At 39.1% G+C, this 20671-nt stretch overlaps 1 protein-coding gene across 2 annotated transcripts in view; it reads left to right on the top strand.

Moving 5' to 3' along the window:
* Positions 1-7902: 7902 nt before the first annotated feature.
* Positions 7903-20671, top strand: part of LOC138710393 (vascular endothelial growth factor A-like) — a 51797-nt gene continuing 39028 nt past the window's right edge. The window contains exon 1 of one of the 2 annotated variants that reach the window (XM_069841278.1): positions 7903-8041. In XM_069841278.1, coding sequence (XP_069697379.1) covers positions 7910-8041 — 132 coding nt within the window. In that variant the 5' untranslated portion in view covers positions 7903-7909. The remainder of the gene's footprint in view (positions 8042-20671) is intronic. The other variant, XM_069841279.1, reaches the window with a different exon arrangement.

Here is a 20671-nt window from a genome sequence, read left to right as displayed (position 1 = left end):
TGTTTACCACCCTTTCTTCTGTTCCCTTCCGCGCTCGTCTTCTCCTGAGCCACCGACTATACCTGTGTGTTGCTTTTTTTTAGAGCAGTAAGATGCCACACTTCGCCCCTATTTTTTGTAGTGTTGTCCAGACCGTCGCGCTCAGAAGCATTCCCCGTAATTTCGAGTCACATGTGAGAAGTTGTACAGTATATAGAAAGTGTAAAGTGTATCAGTAACAATTATGTTTTCTTCAGTGTACATGTTTGTCGAATGTGTGTGAAAATGTTTTAGTTCGTGAAGGTACCAGGTAGTAACTAATAATACAATACATTATATAATATAGAACAATGTCTACATGTATTATAAAAGAGCTTGTGTTGAAGCCCTTTTCCGCTCATCCTTTCCAAGAAAAAAAATGAGATAATTAAAAATGGACGGCCAACACCAGAACTACCAAACTTGGTTAAAAAAAGATCAGTAAATTTACTAGACATTTTCAGTCTAATGTGTGTAGCAAATGTGACTGGTTAGCCGGTAGCGCTGAGCTAAATGCGGTGTTTTGCTGGTACTGTCTGTTGTTTGGAAAGGATAGAAATACTAGTTGGACCAGAACTGGGTACACGCATTTGGGAAATTTAGTAAAATCTATAGCCGAGCACGGGCTGTCTGTTAACCACCTACGATCGTCTGTAGCTATAACTGCTTTTGGGGAAAATAGAATAGAAACTGCACTTGACCACCAGCTTAAAAATGAAATATCTCTACACAATCAAAAGGTAAAGCGGAACAGGGACATCCTTAAAAGGCTTATTAATGCAGTGTGTTTTCTGGGAAAACAAGAGTTGGCCTTTCATGATGAAACAGAAAATTCTGTTAATCGGGGCAATTATGTGGAATTGCTGAAGTACACTGCAGAATATGATCCTCTTTTAGCGGAGCATTTAGAAACCTCTACTGTGTTTAAAGGAATTTCTAATCGAATTCAAAATGACCTAATCCAAGCTGTAGGTTCAACCGTTTTATCAGCTATAAAGCAGGAAATTATTGAAGTTCCTTTTGTAGCCGTCATGGTTGACGAAACTTCAGATGTGGCAAATAAAGCACAGTTTTCTATTGTCCTGCGTTATGTGCATGAAGGAGAGATAAAGGAAAGATTCTTGGGGTTCTGTGATATAAGTAGTGACAAACATGCCCAAGCTATTGCAGAACTTATCCGGCACTTCTTAACAGAATTCGGATGTAATGAAAAATTGATTGCACGAACGTATGACGGTGCAGCGACGATGGCGGGAAATTTGAATGGAGTACAAGCATTAATCAAAGTCACACATCCAGAAGCCCTATTTTTTCACTGTTATGCCCATGTACTTAACCTCTTTTTGTCTCAAAGCACCAGCCAAATACCTGAGTGTAAAATATTTTTTAGTACGCTTAATGGACTTGCAGCTTTTTTTTTCAAGATCGCCGAAACGTGCTAACTTTTTGGATCAATTTTTGCAACGTCGTCTTCCACACGTCTGTCCAACGCGATGGAATTATTCATCAAGACTGGTAAACACTGTGTGCAGGAACAGAATTCAACTTTGTAATGTATTTTGTGCTATGCTAGAACACCCTCAAGAAATTGAGTCAGATATTTTAGCACCAATTAATGGCTTTTTGACACTTTTGGAAGATTTCAAATTTGTTTTTCTCTTAAATACGTTTGACAAAATATTTAGCTTCACCGATGTGTTGTACAACATCCTACAGAACTAAGCAAATGATATTCTATACTGTCAAGAGAAAATACAAGAAACTCGCCGTTCCATAGCCACATTACGTGACGATTATGAAGGGGTTTTCCAAGAAACCGTGTCTCAAGCAGGTGAGCCTCCGAAGAGAAAAAATATCAACTATAAACGCATGTATTGCGAAGTGTTTGATACTATTGATAACCACTTGGATGTAAGATTTCAAAATTATTCTAAACTGAAATTTTTAAATTTATTGTCGCCTCAAAACTACGAAAAATATACTAATCAATTCCCAGAAAGTTGCTTTCAAAGTCTCATAGATACATATGGAACATTTTTCGACATCATTCGATTGAAAAATAAGCTGATTGTAGTGTACAGCAGTGAAGAGTTTAGAAATAAAACCATGAGTGAACTTGCAAAACTATTGAGTACTAATTCAATGCTGAAAAAAAGTTTTCAGCAGTTTAATGTGTTAGTGACATTACTGTGTACAATTCCTGTGAGTACGTCTTCAGTAGAAAGGTCGTTTTCAGCGCTGAAGAGAATCAAAAACTACTCTCGAAATTCTACTGGAGAAGAGAGACTATCTCATCTTGGAATTATTTCAATTGAAGCGCGCCTACTAGGAGAACTCAGGAAGAAGAAAGAGTTCTTCGATGAGGTGGTTACCAAATTTGCTTCCCAGGAGAGAAGGATTGAATTTCAGTTCCGTTGATCTCGCTGTGAGAAGTGCCAAGGGTGAGTTTAAAGCCAGAAGCTTGTTATTTTATATCAAATGTTGTTTAATGGTAGCTTTAAGAAACTTAAATTGATATTAGGTCTACTTATTTTAATATATGATCTTTTAAATTATTATCAGTTGTGATCTTTTAAATTATTATCAGTTGTGATTTGATTTACTATTGTGTACCTAACAATTATAATATTCAGTGCTTCGGCTGTCTGAATGGTCACCGCACGCCACTGAACAAAATGTCATAAATCGTTAATATAAAATCAATATAATGAGAATTATAGTGAAAAAGCATTACTGGTATCAGTCGCTAATTCTCCACCCCTTTGAAAACCGACTGTTAGTATAAGTAGCATGATTATTTTGTTAATTGTAAGTTGTGTACGACCCAGCAAAGATTACAAAAGAAAGAAAATAATTTGAAGGTTAACATAGATGAACCTAATCTAATTATTACGCAAAGCTGGTATTAATGTACTTATATAGACCTACGTGATTTATTTCAACTTACCTGTAGGCTTTAACATTCTCGGTTGTTTCGGCTTTATTTTCATTAAAGCTGCTCGAAAATCAGGAACAAAATCGTCATCTTTAAAATGATCAGAGCTTAATCTGCTTGTATCAGGATTGAATTTATCCTGTCTTTTGTACGCAATTACCCATTTTTTTCTAATTCATAAATCTTTAGGAATGGTAAAGAGAGACAACTCTTTATTTTTATCGTTAGAATTGTTGCATAATGCAACAGCACACCTTTGACCTGGCATAATGCATTGAAAACATCATAAACAAGAAAAAACACCAGATACTGCTTTGAAACATTTGAGCTTTGGCGCGCTCAGCTATCTTGTGACGTCAGAATCGCCCTTCTTTTCCCGTCGATCTCTCGCCCACAAGCTCGATGATAATGCAACCTGTGAGAAGTTTAGAAGCCTTGACTACTATTGAATATTAATAATATTATTACAAAATTAGGGTATAGTACAGAAGCATTTTTTGTTGAGACCTTTTCAATATAATACTCACTGTGTATTTTGAAACACTATTGATATTGGTTAGTTGAATCAAGAGTAAATAATAGGTGCTCTTTCTGTTTGTAGGATATTGAAGTCTGGTTTAAATTTCTCGTAAAATTTTGGCGCCTACTTGTTTTGAAAATCTATATTGTCAGAAATTGAGTATCGTGCATAGTATATAAATCATCATTCCTATGTATATTCATCTTTTGCAACTTGCAGTTTATGGGAACATGTTGTCTTGTAGTATTCGAACATATTTAAACTTGAAATATGTAACAGACGTACTAAAATAAAATCAATCATAATTAAATATTTAGACATGACTGTATTGGACTTTAAATAGTAATGGATGCGAGAACTAATAGGATTAATGTAAGGCTGAGGAATGACTTGTTAACACGGTGGAATTTATTTATTATTTATTCATTTATTTATTCATTTATTCATTTATTTATTCATTCATTTATTTATTCATTCATTTATTCATTTATTTATTCATTCATTTATTCATTTATCTATTTATTCCTAATACAAAATATAACACAGACTACAGAATATAATTATAACAATAGAAATAGAATAAAATAATACATGAATATAAAAAAGAGGATACAATAATATTAATAAATTTTAGGACCGAATGAGCAGTGCTCGCGTTCGGTCGCGATATATTATTAATATAAGAGGAATGTATAAATAAAATAAAATAGGAACTAAAAGTAAAATTACAGTTACAATGAAATTACATAATATAATATTATCGTGCAGAAAAATAATATAGTACGTGAATCAAGTAGGACAATTTATGAAACATATATATTCCGAAATTATAGAACATTAATATAATACAGGGTGATTAATTCATACACATAGACTATAATATTTATTTAATCAAATTGAAGACATTAACACGACTATAAATTTATTTATTCAAATTGAACACATTAACACGTCTTTTATTTTCTTATATTTTAGTGGGTTACATTTTAGAAATTCATTACATTTTTGATATTCTAGTGATATTTATCTTATTGTATCTGTTTTTGTTTCCATCATATTTCCCTATAATGGTATATATCTATAGGGATGGGTGAAAAATAACGTAGCAGTTACTTTGTAACAGTTACTCAATTGTAACGGTTACAAAAATAACTTGGACACGAAATAACTAGTTACTCGCTGTTACACTGTTACTTTCGTCTGGATTTAACCCTAGATCATATATGTAACAGATATGTCGGGCTTATAGGCTTTGAGGTTAACAACTTTTGTCAGGTTTACTACGCTGCCATCTAGTTGTTATATCAGGTGTCACGTCATAATTCCCATTTGAATTATATTAGCGACTGTGCTGCCATCTCGTGTTCGTTTACGGCGGACGGGTGGCGATCCTGGCGGTTGTTCTCTTCAAAGTGCTGCCGATTTTAACGTAGCGAGGAGTTATCTGTTACATATATGATCTAGGCTATAACATAACCTAACTAATATACACAAGTGTTAGAAAAGTTTTAATTAACCACGACGACATAAAAAATAAACATGAATAATTTTAAAAGGAATAATTATTGAATGTACAATTTTCAAATTTGAATGTGGTTGGTGGTTCAATTGATATTATATTGGACGTGTGCGTAATAGAAGTGGAACTCGTTGATTTAGGCCTACATGGTGTATTCAACTTATTCAGGATTTAGAATGAATAATTTTAAAAGGAATAATTATTGAATGTACAATTTTCAAATTTGAATGTGGTTGATGGTTCAATTGATGTTATATTGGACGTGTGCGTAATAGAAGTGGAACTCGTTGATGTAGGCCTACATAGTGTATTCAACTTATTCAGGACTTCCGAATGGTGCTCTTCATTTATTTGTAAATAGGATTTCAGAAGATGCATAGGTATGATCAGTGATTTTTATTAATTCTTGTTCTTGAATGCCAATGCGAGTCATATTTGAAACTGCTGTGCATCGACTGGAGTGGTTTGTAATTTTATATATATATATATATATATATTTTTTTTTTTTTTTTTTTTTTTTTTTTTTGACGTCCAGACCAGCGCAGTTTCAAATGTTGGCAAACAAAGAAACAAATGCTAGGGACGCGATAAAATTAAAAAAATGCTAGGGACGCGATAAAATTGTGCGATAAGCAGCCATGATTGGTTGAAATACGAACTTTCGTACCGTTTTATTGGTCAAAAGTAGTATGACTTAGTAAGAGTGTAATAGTCAAATTAAGTTTTATTGTTGTCCACATGCCTTTACTAATTATTACAAGCTTCAGATTACTATCAATTTTATCTTTGCAGTTGTCAGCAATGCGTATATAAAACATTACTGTAAATTCATTCCTAATATCAGATTGATTTTGTCTCGGTAAACCAAAGAAAAAAATATGTAACAATTAATTACGGAAAGTAATATGAAGTATGCAATATTTCTCATAATATGCAGCTTTGATATAAGATAATAATTTTACATTAAATATTATTCAACATTTCTTAAGTGTTTCATATATAATTTCACATTAGTAACTCACGTTTTAAACAATAGTCCGAATCTCGCTATGTTAATATCTGTATATGTGGACGTAATTCCATCCCTCTCCGCTAGATGTCAGGTCCGCGATTTTTCGCACTCACGCCAATGCTGCTAGTATACAGCTGTCCGGTATTATTATAGTAAGGTATTTGGTTTTTTGTGCAGAGGGGGCAGAAGAACATTCGTGAGATTCACATTGCATTGACCAGGAATGAATTTCTGCCTAGTTTCCCAATGTTTAATGTTATAATATTTTGGAGCTCACTTTTTATCTTGATTACCAATCTTGCAAGAAAAGTAGTGAAAGTAAACTGTTTCAATAATTTCATAGATTTCCTTTCAGATTTTGGTGTGAAATTTCCATAAACATAACAAAAATTGTATGGATGATGACAGTGATGTCTGTTGCAGAGAGCACAGAAATAAAATCACGCACCGACTAACAATAAGACACTACTCTCTTACTTCAAAGAACAACAGCACTACACTAATTCATTGAACCAAATCTCCAAACGAAAGTTTCACCCACAACAATGTTAAAAGTAATAACATGTTTATTAGTATATATATATATATATATATATATATATATATATATTTTTTTTTTAAGATAACACTAAATTTCAATATAAAACAATTATTTAGTTCTTCTGCTCTTGCGCTCCCATCCCATCCAAGGCAAAGGACATCCTGTAATAAAAATCTACCTGCCTCGTACAGTACATGACACTCACAATAGGTTTAGGAATTAAGGAATCCACCAAGTTCAGACATTATGAAGTGTAAAGGCCCATTCACATTGAAATTTAAACATAACGTAAGCGTTAACTTAAAAATGCAAACGTTACGGTAAAATCAAGAACATTCACAATGGGAACATAAACAAAACCGCAAAGATACCTGGTAACCATGGAAACATAACAACGATGTCATTTCCTCATATTCTGTCGTATACTTCAGCGCTCCACGATTGTGTTCTGTTTGCAAATCACGTAAGCATAAGCGTGAAAGTTTGGAGTTTGCAAACTTTCATGTCAACGTCTTACGCCAATGTTAATGTCGGTGTTTATGTGAATCATTGTGAATGATCCCATTTGGTAGCCTGGCCGCAAACTTTTGTGTTTATGTTATGGTTATGTTTAATTTTCATTGTGAATGGGTCTTAAGAATTATGTTTCGAACTGCGTATAAAGATTTTTGTTAGGTACCGGTATTCATTCTACAAAATATAAGTAGCAAAGCCTTAGCATTTACTGTATCTACATGATATTCATTTTATCATAGTCGGGAATCGAATATAAATAAAAACTCAGACCCGATAAGTTAATTTTAAAAACATATTCGGTTCCTACATATAAAAATTGTCAAAAAAAATTGCCATTAATTTCTCGCAGGTAAAAATCATGTCCCCTAGTGTTTTTCATAGTCCCCATCGTCGTCCTAAGGAGAAGGGGAAAATGTCAACCAAGAGCTTCTGCAGATAATGTATTTCTGTTAGCTCTTTATAGACTGAAACTTATTGAGAGACGACACATAAAGCCCCCTCGAACATTTGGTTAGGCAGGAGGCATAAGCTTCAATGCACCCTTCCAAACTACGCCCCTCACACATTAACTATTCATGTAGGATGATGACCCCATGCCTTATAGACAACGAGAGAATTCAAATCTTTGAGTTTCATTCAACTTAAAGACAACATTTTAAGCCTGGAACACATCCTGGCTGACCATCCTTCATATTTACTATGACACGAAAGAATTTCATTAAAACTGTTCCCGCAACTTGCTTAACCATACATTACATTTCCTGTTCCTGATAAAGACAGCAGTTTTTATCACCCAAAAAGGATGTGGTATATTTTCCATTCTTACCACCGCATTGATCTTAATATAAATGGATGGAAAAGAATTTCAACACAAGTATTCCAATTGTACATTTGTTGAGCACTGGCAGGACAAGATGTTCTCTTGGCTTATACTATTTGGCCTGCTGTTTACCTGCGTTCCTGCAGACGGTATGGACTGCGTAAGTATGGAACTTTAATTTAGTGGTCATCAACTCGTTGCTCTGTGGCGTCACCTCAGCTTGTCCTGCCGCCGCTGCACTCTTGTTTCTCATCAGCGGGCAGAGATCTTACTATGATAATACCGGACAGCTAGCAGTTCTGCGTGCGAACGGCGCAGGAGCTCACCTAGGCGGTACGGTGTGCAAGCTGTAATCTACTACAATGTAGATTGTTGCTGGACTAGTTAATAGTTTTATTAATTAGTGCTGTGTTAAAATGTCAGGTTGTATATGTGCTGTTTATAACTGCTACAATTAAAGCATTACAAACTGCTCCTAATCGTACTTTCGATATCCTAGACAACAAAATTCTTTAGTAGGCCTAATGCCTAATGCCTTCGTCTCCTTGTTGGTAGAACAATAAAAATTAGTTTTTTTATTTAGGCCTAATAAATGAATAGAAGTTAAAATGTATTGGAAATTTTAAGGTTTTAGTAAATAAAGTTTTATTGTTGTCCACATGCCTTTACTATTTATTACATGCATCAGATTACAATTATCGCCGCGGCCTCATAGTTAACATCTCGGCATCATACAATAACATGCGGTGTGCTTTTAAAACATAATTTTGCCGACCGATTTCACTGTAGGTTTAACTCTAAGCGTTACGTTGTCACATCTACTTCCTCGATAAGAATAAGCACTAGTTTGTTATATTATTAAATGGCTATTATTATTATTATTATTATTATTATTATTATTATTATTATTATTATTATTATTATTATTTCATACACGAGTACGTTGACATTCATCATCATCATCATCCTTCACGAATTAGGCCTCTCTAGACCTGTTTCGGCCCCATCTAGCTGTTTTCTAAAAGATCTTCCTGGTCGACGATGTCCTCTAGGTTTATACTGCATCATAATTTTTGGGATTCTTAAATTTTCCATTCTTCTTACATGATCTAGCCAATTGAATTTGTATCTGCTGATTTTTTCTTCTACTGACTCTAATTCTAATTGTTCTAAAATTTCTTCATTCCTTTTTCGGTCTAAAAGAGTATATCCTGCTGTCCTGAAAAATGTCATTTCCGTTGCTTTGATTCTGTTCATGTCTTTTTTCTTTAATGTCCAAATCTCGCTTCCGTATAAAAGGGAGGGTAATGTTAGTGTATTATACATTTTTATTCTTGTAGATTTTTGTACTAATTTAGCTTTTAATGTATTGTTTATTATTCCTAGAATTTGTGTAAATTTGGTAATTTTCTTGTTCACATCTTTTTCATTTTGATAAGATATTTCACAACCCAGATAATTGAAATTTTGTACTTGTTCGAGGCATTGCTTATTGTGTATTATCTTACTTCTGACTGGGTCTTGTACTAAAAATGCCATTACTTTTGATTTTTGTGCTGAAATTTCCATCCCAAAATATCTTATTTAATGTATATAATCCTCTTTGTAAATTATTCTCTGAATTGGAAATTATGACTTGATCATCGGCATAGAGTAAGGTATTTAATGTTAGAGCACTGGTTATTTTGATTCCTGATGTGTAGATTTGGTTCCATTTTAAAATAATTTCATTTATATAAATATTAAATAAAGTTGGTGATAGTGGACAACCTTGTCGAACTCCATTATTAACTAATTTTCTTTCGGATATACAGTTATTTATTTTGACACTTATTTTGCTGTCTGTGTAGATTTCTATTATATTTTGTAATAGCAAATTTGGAATATTTTTATCTTGTAAGATGTAGAATAAAAGGTCTCTTCGGACTTTATCAAAAGCTTTCACAAAATTAATAAATGCTATATGGGTTTCTAAATTAAATTCTCTTCTTTTTTCTAACAATGGTTTGATACTAAATAATGGATCTACACATGATCTTCCTTTTCTAAAGCCATTTTGACACTACAGAAGGAAAGTTTCAGCATGGTTTTTTAATTTTTCATTTAAAATCCTACTAAATATCTTATAACGTGTGTTGAGGATACTAATCCCTCTATAGTTTTCAACATTTTGTTTACCTCCTGTTTTATATATCGGAATAATTACACTATTTTTCCATTCTTCCGGTAAAGTGGCAGTCAGATATATTCCGTTTAGAAATCTTAGTAATCTTTCTTGAAATAGATCTCCTGCATATTTATACAATTCTGAATTTAGGTTATCTTCTCCAGGTGATTTACTATTTTTCGTCTTTTTTAATGCTTCTTGTAGTTCTTCTTTTGTAATGCACTGTTCACTGCTGTTTATAACTGCTACAATTAAAGCATTACAAACTGCTCCTAATCGTACTTTCGATATCCTAGACAACAAAATTCTTCAGTAGGCCTAACGCCTAATGCCTTCGTCTCCTTGTTGGTAGAACAATAAAAATTAGCTTTTTTATTTAGGCGTAATAAATGAACAGAAAATTTTGGAAATTTTAAGGTTTTAGTAGATTAAGTTTTATTGTTGTCCACATGCCTTTACTATTTATTACATGCATCAGATTACTATTATCGCCGCGGCCTCATAGTTAACATCTCGGCATCATACAATAACATGCGGTGTGCTTTTAAAACATAATTTTGCCGACCGATTTCACTGTAGGTTTAACTCTAAGCGTTACGTTGTCACATCTACTTCCTCGATAAGAATAAGCACTAGTTTGTTATATTGTTAAATGGCTATTATTATTATTTATTATTATTATTATTATTATTATTATTATTATTATTATTATTATTTCATATACGAGTACGTTGACATTCTTAACTCTTAATAATAACTCTTTAATAATAATTTTAATCACATACCGTAATGTTCGTCCTCAGCACAAGACGTTGCAACCTCGGTTTTAGTCCACGTGGATTAGACAAGTAGGTGTCATTTAATAATGGAAGCAGCTTATTGGTTGCAATATTGAAATTGAGGCGAGTGATTGGAGCGGCGACACAAGAAATTGAAAACAATAATACAATTATTAAATTTCAGAGACCTGCCGAATGTTATGCACGAGGCCGCTCAAAGACCTGCCGAATGTTAACCATGAGAGCGCGGCGATAATACCACTTTTATCTTTGCAGTTGTCAGCAATGGGTATATAAAGCATTATTGTAAATTCATTCTTAATGTCAGAATTAATTTTGTCTCACTAAAGCAAAGAAAAAAATATGTACCGGTAACAATTAATTACAGAAAATAATACGAAGTATGCAATATTTCTCACAATATGCAGCTTTGCTATACAATAATAATGTTACATTAAGTACTATTCAACATTTCTTAAGTGTCTCATATATTATTCTATATTAGTACCTCATGTTGTGAACAATAGTCCGATTCCCGCTAAGTTAATATTTGTATTTGTGGTCGTAATACCATACCTCTCCGTTAGATGTCAGCTCCGCAACATTTCGCACTCACGTCAATGCTGCTAGTATACAGCTGTCCGGTATTATTATGGAAGGTATTTGGGTAGAGCTCGAACGAAAAAGACTGTCGGAGGTTTGCAGTGGCAGCTGATTTTTATGATAATTCTTTCTCATAATGATCAAATTAAACTTAAAAGTGATGTGAATGCCTAATACTGGTATTTACTTGTATGAAACCAATTGATTAATAGGCTAGGGATGAAATCAAAGCTGAATAAATCTGGATACTGCATTTTAGATTTCTACTTTTTCCTTTCATTTTGTTATGTAATTAAATATAATATAACTTAACTTTAGTTAATATAGGGACATCATTTTATTTTTACTAACATTTTTAATATTAACTTGCCTATACCTCTGGATCAACGCCGTTTGCTACCCCCCTTCCACGACTGGAGTTCGATGATACTGGCATAATATACAAACAAATCACTTTACTAGGTATAGGAGGGGAAAAAAAGTAGTTCATTCATTTACGTAAACTAGGAAATATCGCGATTTTGAGTTTGATCGTTTTGATTAGGTTTTTGTTTAATCAAAATACAGTACATTATTAACAATGAGTCTTTTTATTCACGAACTGAGCTGTCTATGCGGACGTATTCATTATGCAGTGTATATTATACTGTCTACAGCACATTAGCGTACAATATTGTTAGTACACCTTTAAGATACACCTGTAGTTTAGTTTCTATCACACGCAATACTTGGCTGTCTCTAATCTCCACGGGTATAGTCACTGCTTCCTCTTGCTCTTGTCTCACAATCACACCTTGCTGCGAGCACGCCTCTCAACCAAGTGGACGAGACGATGCCCGCCACTTCTCCGCGTGCCCCCCCTCCTGCTGCCACCTGCCGACCATCCGATGCCCGACTCCTCCGTGCCTTGTGCGTGCTGCCACCTGTTGGAAACAGCAGGCACTCGCCCTGGCGCGTTTTACATTCGGACATCCTGCAAAATTAATGTCCCCATTAATTCTCAACTCTCCAGCAGGTCAATCAAGTCCTGTCTGTCAGTCAAAGTCTCCTCGTCACCATTGTCTCCTGGTTCACCTCCAGGAACTGTGCTGTGATACCGCCTGAGTGAATCCACTGCTACTGTGGCTGAAAAGTTGCGGTATCCCCGCATGCCTTTGACAGCACTCACCTGATACCTGTCATTTCCGAGCACCTTGGAAACCCTGTACGGACCACCATACTTGTTCAACAACTTGCGGTTGACTCCCTTTTCGCCAGAACACGTGTTCGCCTCTCGCCATAGCACCAGATCACCTACCTGATACTGATTTGCGACCTTCCGCCCTCGGTCATAGCGCGCTTTCATCGCCCTTTCCACCTTGGTCAGGTTCTCTGCCGCCTTGTCCCTACGCCTGAGGACCGCCTGCTGAATGTCCTCAAATGTTTCGCCCTCTTCTGCCATATTGACTTCCTGTACTCCACCAGACAGGTCCGCCATGGCTCCACCTTGGTGACAAAACATGAGCTGCGCAGGAGAAAAACCAGTACTGCTGTTGACACAGCGGTTCATGCCCCACACAATCTCACTCAGCTTCTCATCCCACCGTGATTCACACTCTGTGCTCGCCCCAATCGCATTAAGTATAGTGCGATTCTGTCTTTCCACCTGACCATTCGCCCTGGGTGTGGCAATAGCATTCAGCACATGCCGCACACCCCGCCCCGCCAGAAACTCAGCAAACGCCTTGCTGGTAAACGCCAGTCCCCTGTCAGAGATAAGTCGCCTTGGATATCCAAAATCGCTAAATATCTCCTTCAGTTTCTCAATGGCCTCTGTCGAACGGAGGGTTCGAGTGACCTTCGCCCAGGTGAATTTTGTGAACGCGTCAACCACCATCAGTACATAACTGTTCCCTTTCATACTCCTAGCAAATGGCCCCAGATGGTCAATGTGCACCGTGTCCAGGGGTATGGAGGCCTTCCTGATGGGGTGTAGCGAACCTTCTTGTCGCCCATGTCCACCCTTGCTGAATGCGCAGCTCAGACAGGCATTCACATATTTTCGGACAAAACGGCCCATACTAGGAAACCAATAGGTCTCCTTGATGAACCTCAGACACCTTTCATACCCGGGATGGCCAGCCTCATCATGGTGCTTACGCATCAAATTGAACCTGGCCATCGCTGGCACATACAGCCTGTTTCCCACCTGAGTTCTCCGGTAGAGTCTCCCTTCCTTCACCATGTAGTTTGCCTTAAGACTCTTGTCTGCCGTGTCCTGCGTCAATGCCGTGACGATGTTCTGAGTCTTGTCATCCTGCAGTTGCACAGTGAAGAACCAATCACCTTGAGACATGCTTACTAGATGGACATTCACTGGATTTCGGCTCAATGCATCCACATGTTGCATTTTTGCTCCAGGACGGTACTCCAACTCCATGTCATACTCCTGGAGAGCCATCCACCACCGAGCCACCCGCGGAACCAGGTCCCGCTTCACCAAGGTTGCCCGCACTGCAGAACAATCTGTGATTGCCCTGAAATGAATGCCCACCAAATAGATACGGAAACGCCTCACCGTTTCGACCAACGCTAATGTCTCCAGTTCATAACTGTGATACGCCTGTTCTGCCAGAGTTGTAATGCGACTGAAATACATTACTGGGCGCAGATTGCCATCCGCCTGCCTCTGCACCAATATGCCACCCAGTCCCCACTTGCAGGCATCAGTATGTACTTCAGTTTCAGCCTCGCTATCATATAATGCCAATACTGGCCTGTCAATCAGAAACTGTTTCAGTTGCGAGAACGCCTCGACCTGCCCTGGGCCCCAACACCATGGAACGTCCTTCCTCGTCAGGTTTGTCAGCGGCCTGGCAATCACAGCAAAATTTCTGATAAACTTCCGAAAATAACTCACCAGTCCCAAGAACTGCCTGACACCATGCACACCTGCAGCACTGATCTCATGTCCCAGATACACCAGACTACTCTTCAAGAAGGCACACTTCGCCAGGTTCAACTTGAGGCCCGCCTCCGCCACCAGTTTCAGGACCCTCTCCAGCAACTTCAAGCCAGATTCGACGGTCTTCGTTGGGATTAGAAGATCATCCATATACGCCAGCACAGAATCCGCTTCTAATCCGCTCAACATCTTGTTGATGACGCGCTGAAATACTGCTGGGCCGTTCGCCAGGCCAAAAGGGACTCTCAAGTATTCGTAATGTCCATCCGGAGTAATGAATGCAGTCTTCTGAATTGAGTCTGGGTGTATGGGCACCTGATGATAGCCTTGTGCCAGATCCAATGTAGTGAAGTAGCAGCTTCCGGCTAGCTTGTCTAGCTGATCACTCACCAACGGCATTGGGTACCGATCCTTCACCATGACCCGGTTCAATGCCCTGTAATCTACACACAAGCGGCTATCACCATTCTTCTTAGGTATCAGTAATATGGGGCTCGCATACTCAGATTCAGACTCCCTGATGACACCACCAGCCAACACGCCTTGCACTTTTTCCCGAACCATCGCTCTCTCCGCAATTGAAAGTCTGTAGGGACGATGATACACCGGCCTTTCAGAGGTTACCTGAATTTTCATCTCGCCTAGATGAGTTAATCCCAGATCCGTATCTCCCACTGAGAAGCATGTCGCCATCTTACTCAGCAAGTTAACTAGTTGTAACCGGTCCTCTGCGCTAATGTCACCGACATCTATATTGGACAGGTCCACTGCAACATCGTCTTGGTCACTTTCTATCACCCGATTCACTTGGTACGCCCTACGAGACTCACAAAGCCGCGCCCTGGCGATCAGATGATTCGCGTTCCACACCACAGATTGTCTACCAAAATAACTCACCGTTAACTGCTGGTTATCACCTGCCTGCAGCACCGTGTTTGGCATCGCTATCCAGGACCCTTGCTCCTCATGTCTCCGAGCTCCCACTAGCACTTCCTTGCCAGAATCGACCCCTTCCACTCTGACACTCACCGTGGTTGCTGTCCCTGGAACCAAGGTGACCTCCGAGGCAGTTCTTACCTGGTATCGTTCTTCATTCACCAGATCATCCTTGTCCAGCGTAATTGTCTGGATGAGGTTCTCCTGCCGAGTTAGTGTAGCTACTCCCCTTGCTACCACCAGCGCCACCTCGCCTTTCAGCGCTGGTTGACCCAGCAGCACGTCCACACCGTTCAGACTGCACGGCACCACTATAGCATCAACTGTGAGAGGGATCTCATCTACCATCAGATCTAGAGTGACCTCACCTGCACCCCGTATGGTACCACCACCGAACCCTCGCAGCACTACTGCTGTAGGACGCATCTCGCCCCTGGACACCCGCATAGCACACTGCTCGGTGGCAATGTTAAACTCGCTGCCAGTGTCCAGATATACGAGGATGCGTTCCCCGCCTTTGCCCCATGCAGTCTTTCTGTATAAATTACTACTGTTGCCGTCAACTAGTCTTACTGTTGTGTTCCGGTCTGGCACCTTGCTGGCTGCTTCTCCCATGGGGCGGTTTGGACACGCAAACTTGGTGTGGCCCGCCTGCCCACACCGCATGCAGCGAAGCGTCCTTGGTTTCGGACAGTTCCGACTCGGATGAGTGCCCAACTCTTGGCAGTTGAAACACCTCACCCTCTGAGTCTTCCTGTCCGACTCCGCTCCACCATGGCTATGTGCCCGCCTCGCCCTGGTCTCCGTGCACCGCCTCTTCGCCCCTCCTTGGGATCGTCCACTCTCCCGGTACCTGTCCATCGTACTCAGGAAGCCAGAGTAGAGTTCCTCTGGAGTCTTACACTTGTAAGCACGCGCGTTCCCCTGGAGCTCTAGTGGAAGTCCCCTGATGATACAGGAGATGGCATCCTCGCCCTTGATGCGGCACCTCTCGCACAGAGCAAGCTTGGCGTGGTAATATTTCGTCGTGGTCTCATCTGGTAGCTTGCGCCTCGCTACCAGTTCCTCCAATGACTCGCCGAAGTCATGCTGCTGCGGAAAGGCGCGCCTCAATGCCTTCTTCCACTCGGACCACGAGAGGTCGTAATCATCCAGGCGATTATACCAGGCCTTCGCCCCACCTCGGAGTTTCACCTGCATGAAGAACGCCCTCTCATAATCGCTCCAGTCGTGGATGCGGCCCAGCTGGTCGATCTTGTTGAGCCAACGATCGACGTTACACTCACAATCGTCTGGATCGAAAGCATCAACAAGTTCTCCCCCTGCTCTCGCCGTAGGGCGCGATGACGCCCTAGAGCTGCTGGCCGCACTTCCATACGAGGTGCTCTCTCTACAGCAGCGCCCACGTGCGCTACTGTTTGGCCTTCCGGGACTCCTCTTCTTTTCTGCTGCCCCTTTGCTGGCGCCTCCAACCTCAGGTTGGCGATCAGTCACATGACGCAAGGTAGCCTGCGCCCGTTCCTCTACTTCCTTGAGGATACGGGCTGCCTGCTCTTGCATCATGTTCTGAATCGCCCTGGCAACATCCCCTTGGTTGAGGATGTGGGCCACCGCCAATTGGACCGGATCCGCTGCCGGCGCGTCGTCTTCCAGAGACGCGACGCTCCGGTCCACGTGGTCCCTGCACGTGCCAGATGACGAAAACGCCATGGAATCGGGGCTCGATTCTCGGTCCCCGACCTCCATTTCGTAATCCAGCACGCTATCCTCAACCTGGTTTAGATTACTCGCCATCTCTTACAGCACCTTAGAGATTTAACAAAAGAACGAGATTACCACGTGTTAGTAGCGCCTTTAGCTAACTCACCTAGTAGCTTTTCTTTGACTGACACGCAGATATATCCCACTTCTGAATTGTTAGTACACCTTTAATATACACCTGTAGTTTAGTTTCTATCACACGCAATACTTTGCTGTCTCTAATCTCCACGGGTATAGTCACTGCTTCCTCTTGCTCTTGTCTCACAATCACACCTTGCTGCGAGCACGCCTCTCAACCAAGTGGACGAGACGATGCCCGCCACTTCTCCGCGTGCCCCCCTCCTGCTGCCACCTGCCGACCATCCGATGCCCGACTCCTCCGTGCCTTGTGCGTGCTGCCACCTGTTGGAAACAGCAGGCACTCGCCCTGGCGCGTTTTACAATATAGAGAATGAAGTTAAATTGAAAAATAATCATAATATGGATATTTAAACACTTTTTTAAAATGGTGGCCGTTCATTTCGATACAGGCTTCAGTTCTAATGTGCAAATTATCGCAATATAGACTATTGTACCTAATCCCAATTACCAGTTTCGTCCCTCGTAGCCTACTAGTAGGCTAACTCATGTTGAAATAATTCTGTACCTACTCTATAAAAGAGTACCTTACGTACTGTAAATTCAATCTTCACTTCTGCCCGATCCGAAAAGATAAAATTACTCAGATATACTATCTACTGTCCGTCCAAGTGGTTATGTCGTAGGGTCGTAGAAAGGGGGGAAATCACGTGGCAGTAAATTACCTAACGAGGCCCTTTTATTTAAGTTATTTTAAACAGTTGTATAATATTACATAGACGTCCAATTCCTAACAGAAATTAATGTTCTCAGAAAAGAGCTAAGACAGCCCAGCCACTAGCTGGCGAATAAAAGCTGGTGGGGGAAACCGGGATACGACGTAGGCAAATGGACGACAGTACCTGTGCGAAAATGATTCAATATTGAAAGCTCTTTCGTCACTGGAAAACGCGAACATATTTAGAACGTACTGTTTACTATGACCGTAAGGCTACTATGACTGTATATGCGGTCTTGGATCTGTGTGGAGGACGATTGAACTTCATTAGTAGAAGGGGTGGGAGTAAAGTACATTCAAAAACTCAGGTACAATAAAAATTGAAGTAAAAATAAAATGACGTCCCTGTATATTTACACACGTGTGCTTCATTGCAAAATATGTAATATAAAAAGTTATAAAACATGACAACTGAAAGCCCATCCCTCTACTGATACTATTGAACTCTGTTATAGAGAATTCTACTCCGTCTTTCATTAAATGATATCAACGTAGGTAGTACTTAAAATGAAATAGACTCAAGTGAATTAATTAAACATTAGTGAAAATATTTACTGATCTTCTGTAATGCTATTTTAAGGGATTTTTTGCCCCTTTCTTGCGTACTAATCGTCCAATATAATACACTATGATCTAGCAGTGCATGGACTGGGGAAACTTTGTAGAGTGTAGTCAGATGAATTACATCTGTGATTAAATTTACTTATTTTCATAACTTATGCGAAGTTTTACCATTAGATGGCAGGAGCGTTCCATGCGGCACAACAAGTTGTAGGGCTATATTATGTCATATGCTACAATTGATTACGTTCTCCTACTTGTTGGTTTTCTGTGCATGTCAAATTATATTTATAATTATTTTATCCTAACCTAGTATATTAATATAATTCAGTATTTTCTTACATCATAATTTAATTTAATTTACAATAAATCATAGCGTAAACTTGTATAATACTGAGGATTCCCCTTAAGAGATGGATGGAGAAATCTGCAGTATGCAGAATATAGATACGAGTAATTTGAATATTCATGAACCTAAATTAGAACTTTGAGAACGAGGTGCACGAATAAAAAAATAGGAACTATGTCGAAGGTGAATATTACCTCTTTAATCATTAGTGTTGTAAGTACCGTACGCTAAAAACAGGATTTGCAGCCACCAATGTGTTTTTTTTTATAGGGAAGGGACTATCGAGATTTAATTCCTCGTATTTTTTTCTCTAGTTGCAGAAAGATCAAATGCAATGTTTCATAAGATATAATATGATCACAGTAGTATCACGATTATTCCTGTGTTTTGTAGGTTAAGGATATGCAGTTTTCAATACTATGTAGGATGATTTTGAAAATCTGAAGTAAAAACACGGTTTTAGTAATTAGTATAGGTCTACATACATTAAAAACATTATTCACGAAATGGATTTCACTATGGATCGTCCTGGATAATAAACATCCCAGTTAATCGAGAGTTTACTGCAGACGTAAAATCCTGGCGTAAACTTCGGAGACTTCTAGAAGTACGGAATTATAATCTAAGCTTGCATATGCTTTTATTAATTTTTCTTTCCCCTCCTCCAAAATGAAACTGTAGCCAGCAATTCCTTACTTGAAGTAGTTATTTTTGTTTAATAGCTAGCACTTTCGAGGCGCAATTTAATTGGTTAAATTTTAAAGCATATATTCAGAATATTTCGGGACCTGAATGAAGACAAAAGGCTTTCCCTGGTTTTTAAATATAGGAACAAACAAAAATGTGGCATTTTGAGTTGTTTTTAAGAGTATTTTATGTACAAATACACTACGTAAATCCTCAATGTTTATATACCGGAAAACAAATGTACATGCAAAGCGCATCCCTCAAAGTACACACGCGCTATCTGTTGGTGCTAGTTCAGGATATCCCTATTGCATCCCCACCGCTACAGTACAGCGCATGCATTATGTCCAGACACTCCCCCATTCTTTCTACAGAGCTGCGCACGAGATCGGATGAGTCTACTTACGAATTATAGGGGAATGGGTTAGTTTTTGCCTTGAACTCGGTAGACACACCCCGACCTTCCCTTCTATTCCTACTCCCTCTACAGAAACGTTGTTCCCGTACTGCACATCGCGAGTGCCTTGACAAAATGCATGAGCTGTACCTACTAATGGCTTGCTGTCCTCTCCATGCTGCCCGCATAGTCAATCCGTGCCCTGACGTCATTCCATTTCGTGATGACGGACGCTGTTTTTAATTCAACCTCAATATAGGAATGGATTCTCAATAGGAGATGGGATATCTCCATAGGGAAGTATTAACCAGGGGCGGCTCGTCCATAAGAGCTGCGGAGCTGCAGCACTCCCTGCTTTGACACGAAAATAAAAATAATATTTATTTTAATTTGTAGAAGAATTGTTACAGCTTTTATTGGTAAATTGCTTTATATTTCATCTGGCCGGGAATATGTACTATTATCTTATGCATAATCTTTTTGCGCGTCGACTGTATTGGAATTGACACTGCATTCAAAGTCGTTCTGGGATCTGCAGAGTGGTCAGCTCATAGACAGTGTGTCTTGCTTGGTCAGGGGGTAGAGAGGTGAAGGGAAGCAGAGGAAAACTGCCGCTGTTTAAAACCCATATCTCGCTGCAGTGGTTGCAGAGCCAGGCAACAAGGGATCTTTCCTCTCCTCCCACACCGCTATTGTAATGCTGCGTCAAATGGATTCTCTATTCCCTTGAAACTTAATGACAAAATTGTT

This window comes from Periplaneta americana, chromosome 12 (assembly GCF_040183065.1).
Source record: "Periplaneta americana isolate PAMFEO1 chromosome 12, P.americana_PAMFEO1_priV1, whole genome shotgun sequence".
NCBI lineage: Eukaryota > Metazoa > Arthropoda > Insecta > Blattodea > Blattidae > Periplaneta > Periplaneta americana.
Note: the sequence above shows the minus strand (reverse complement) of the source record. Positions and strands in the feature narration are given on the sequence as shown.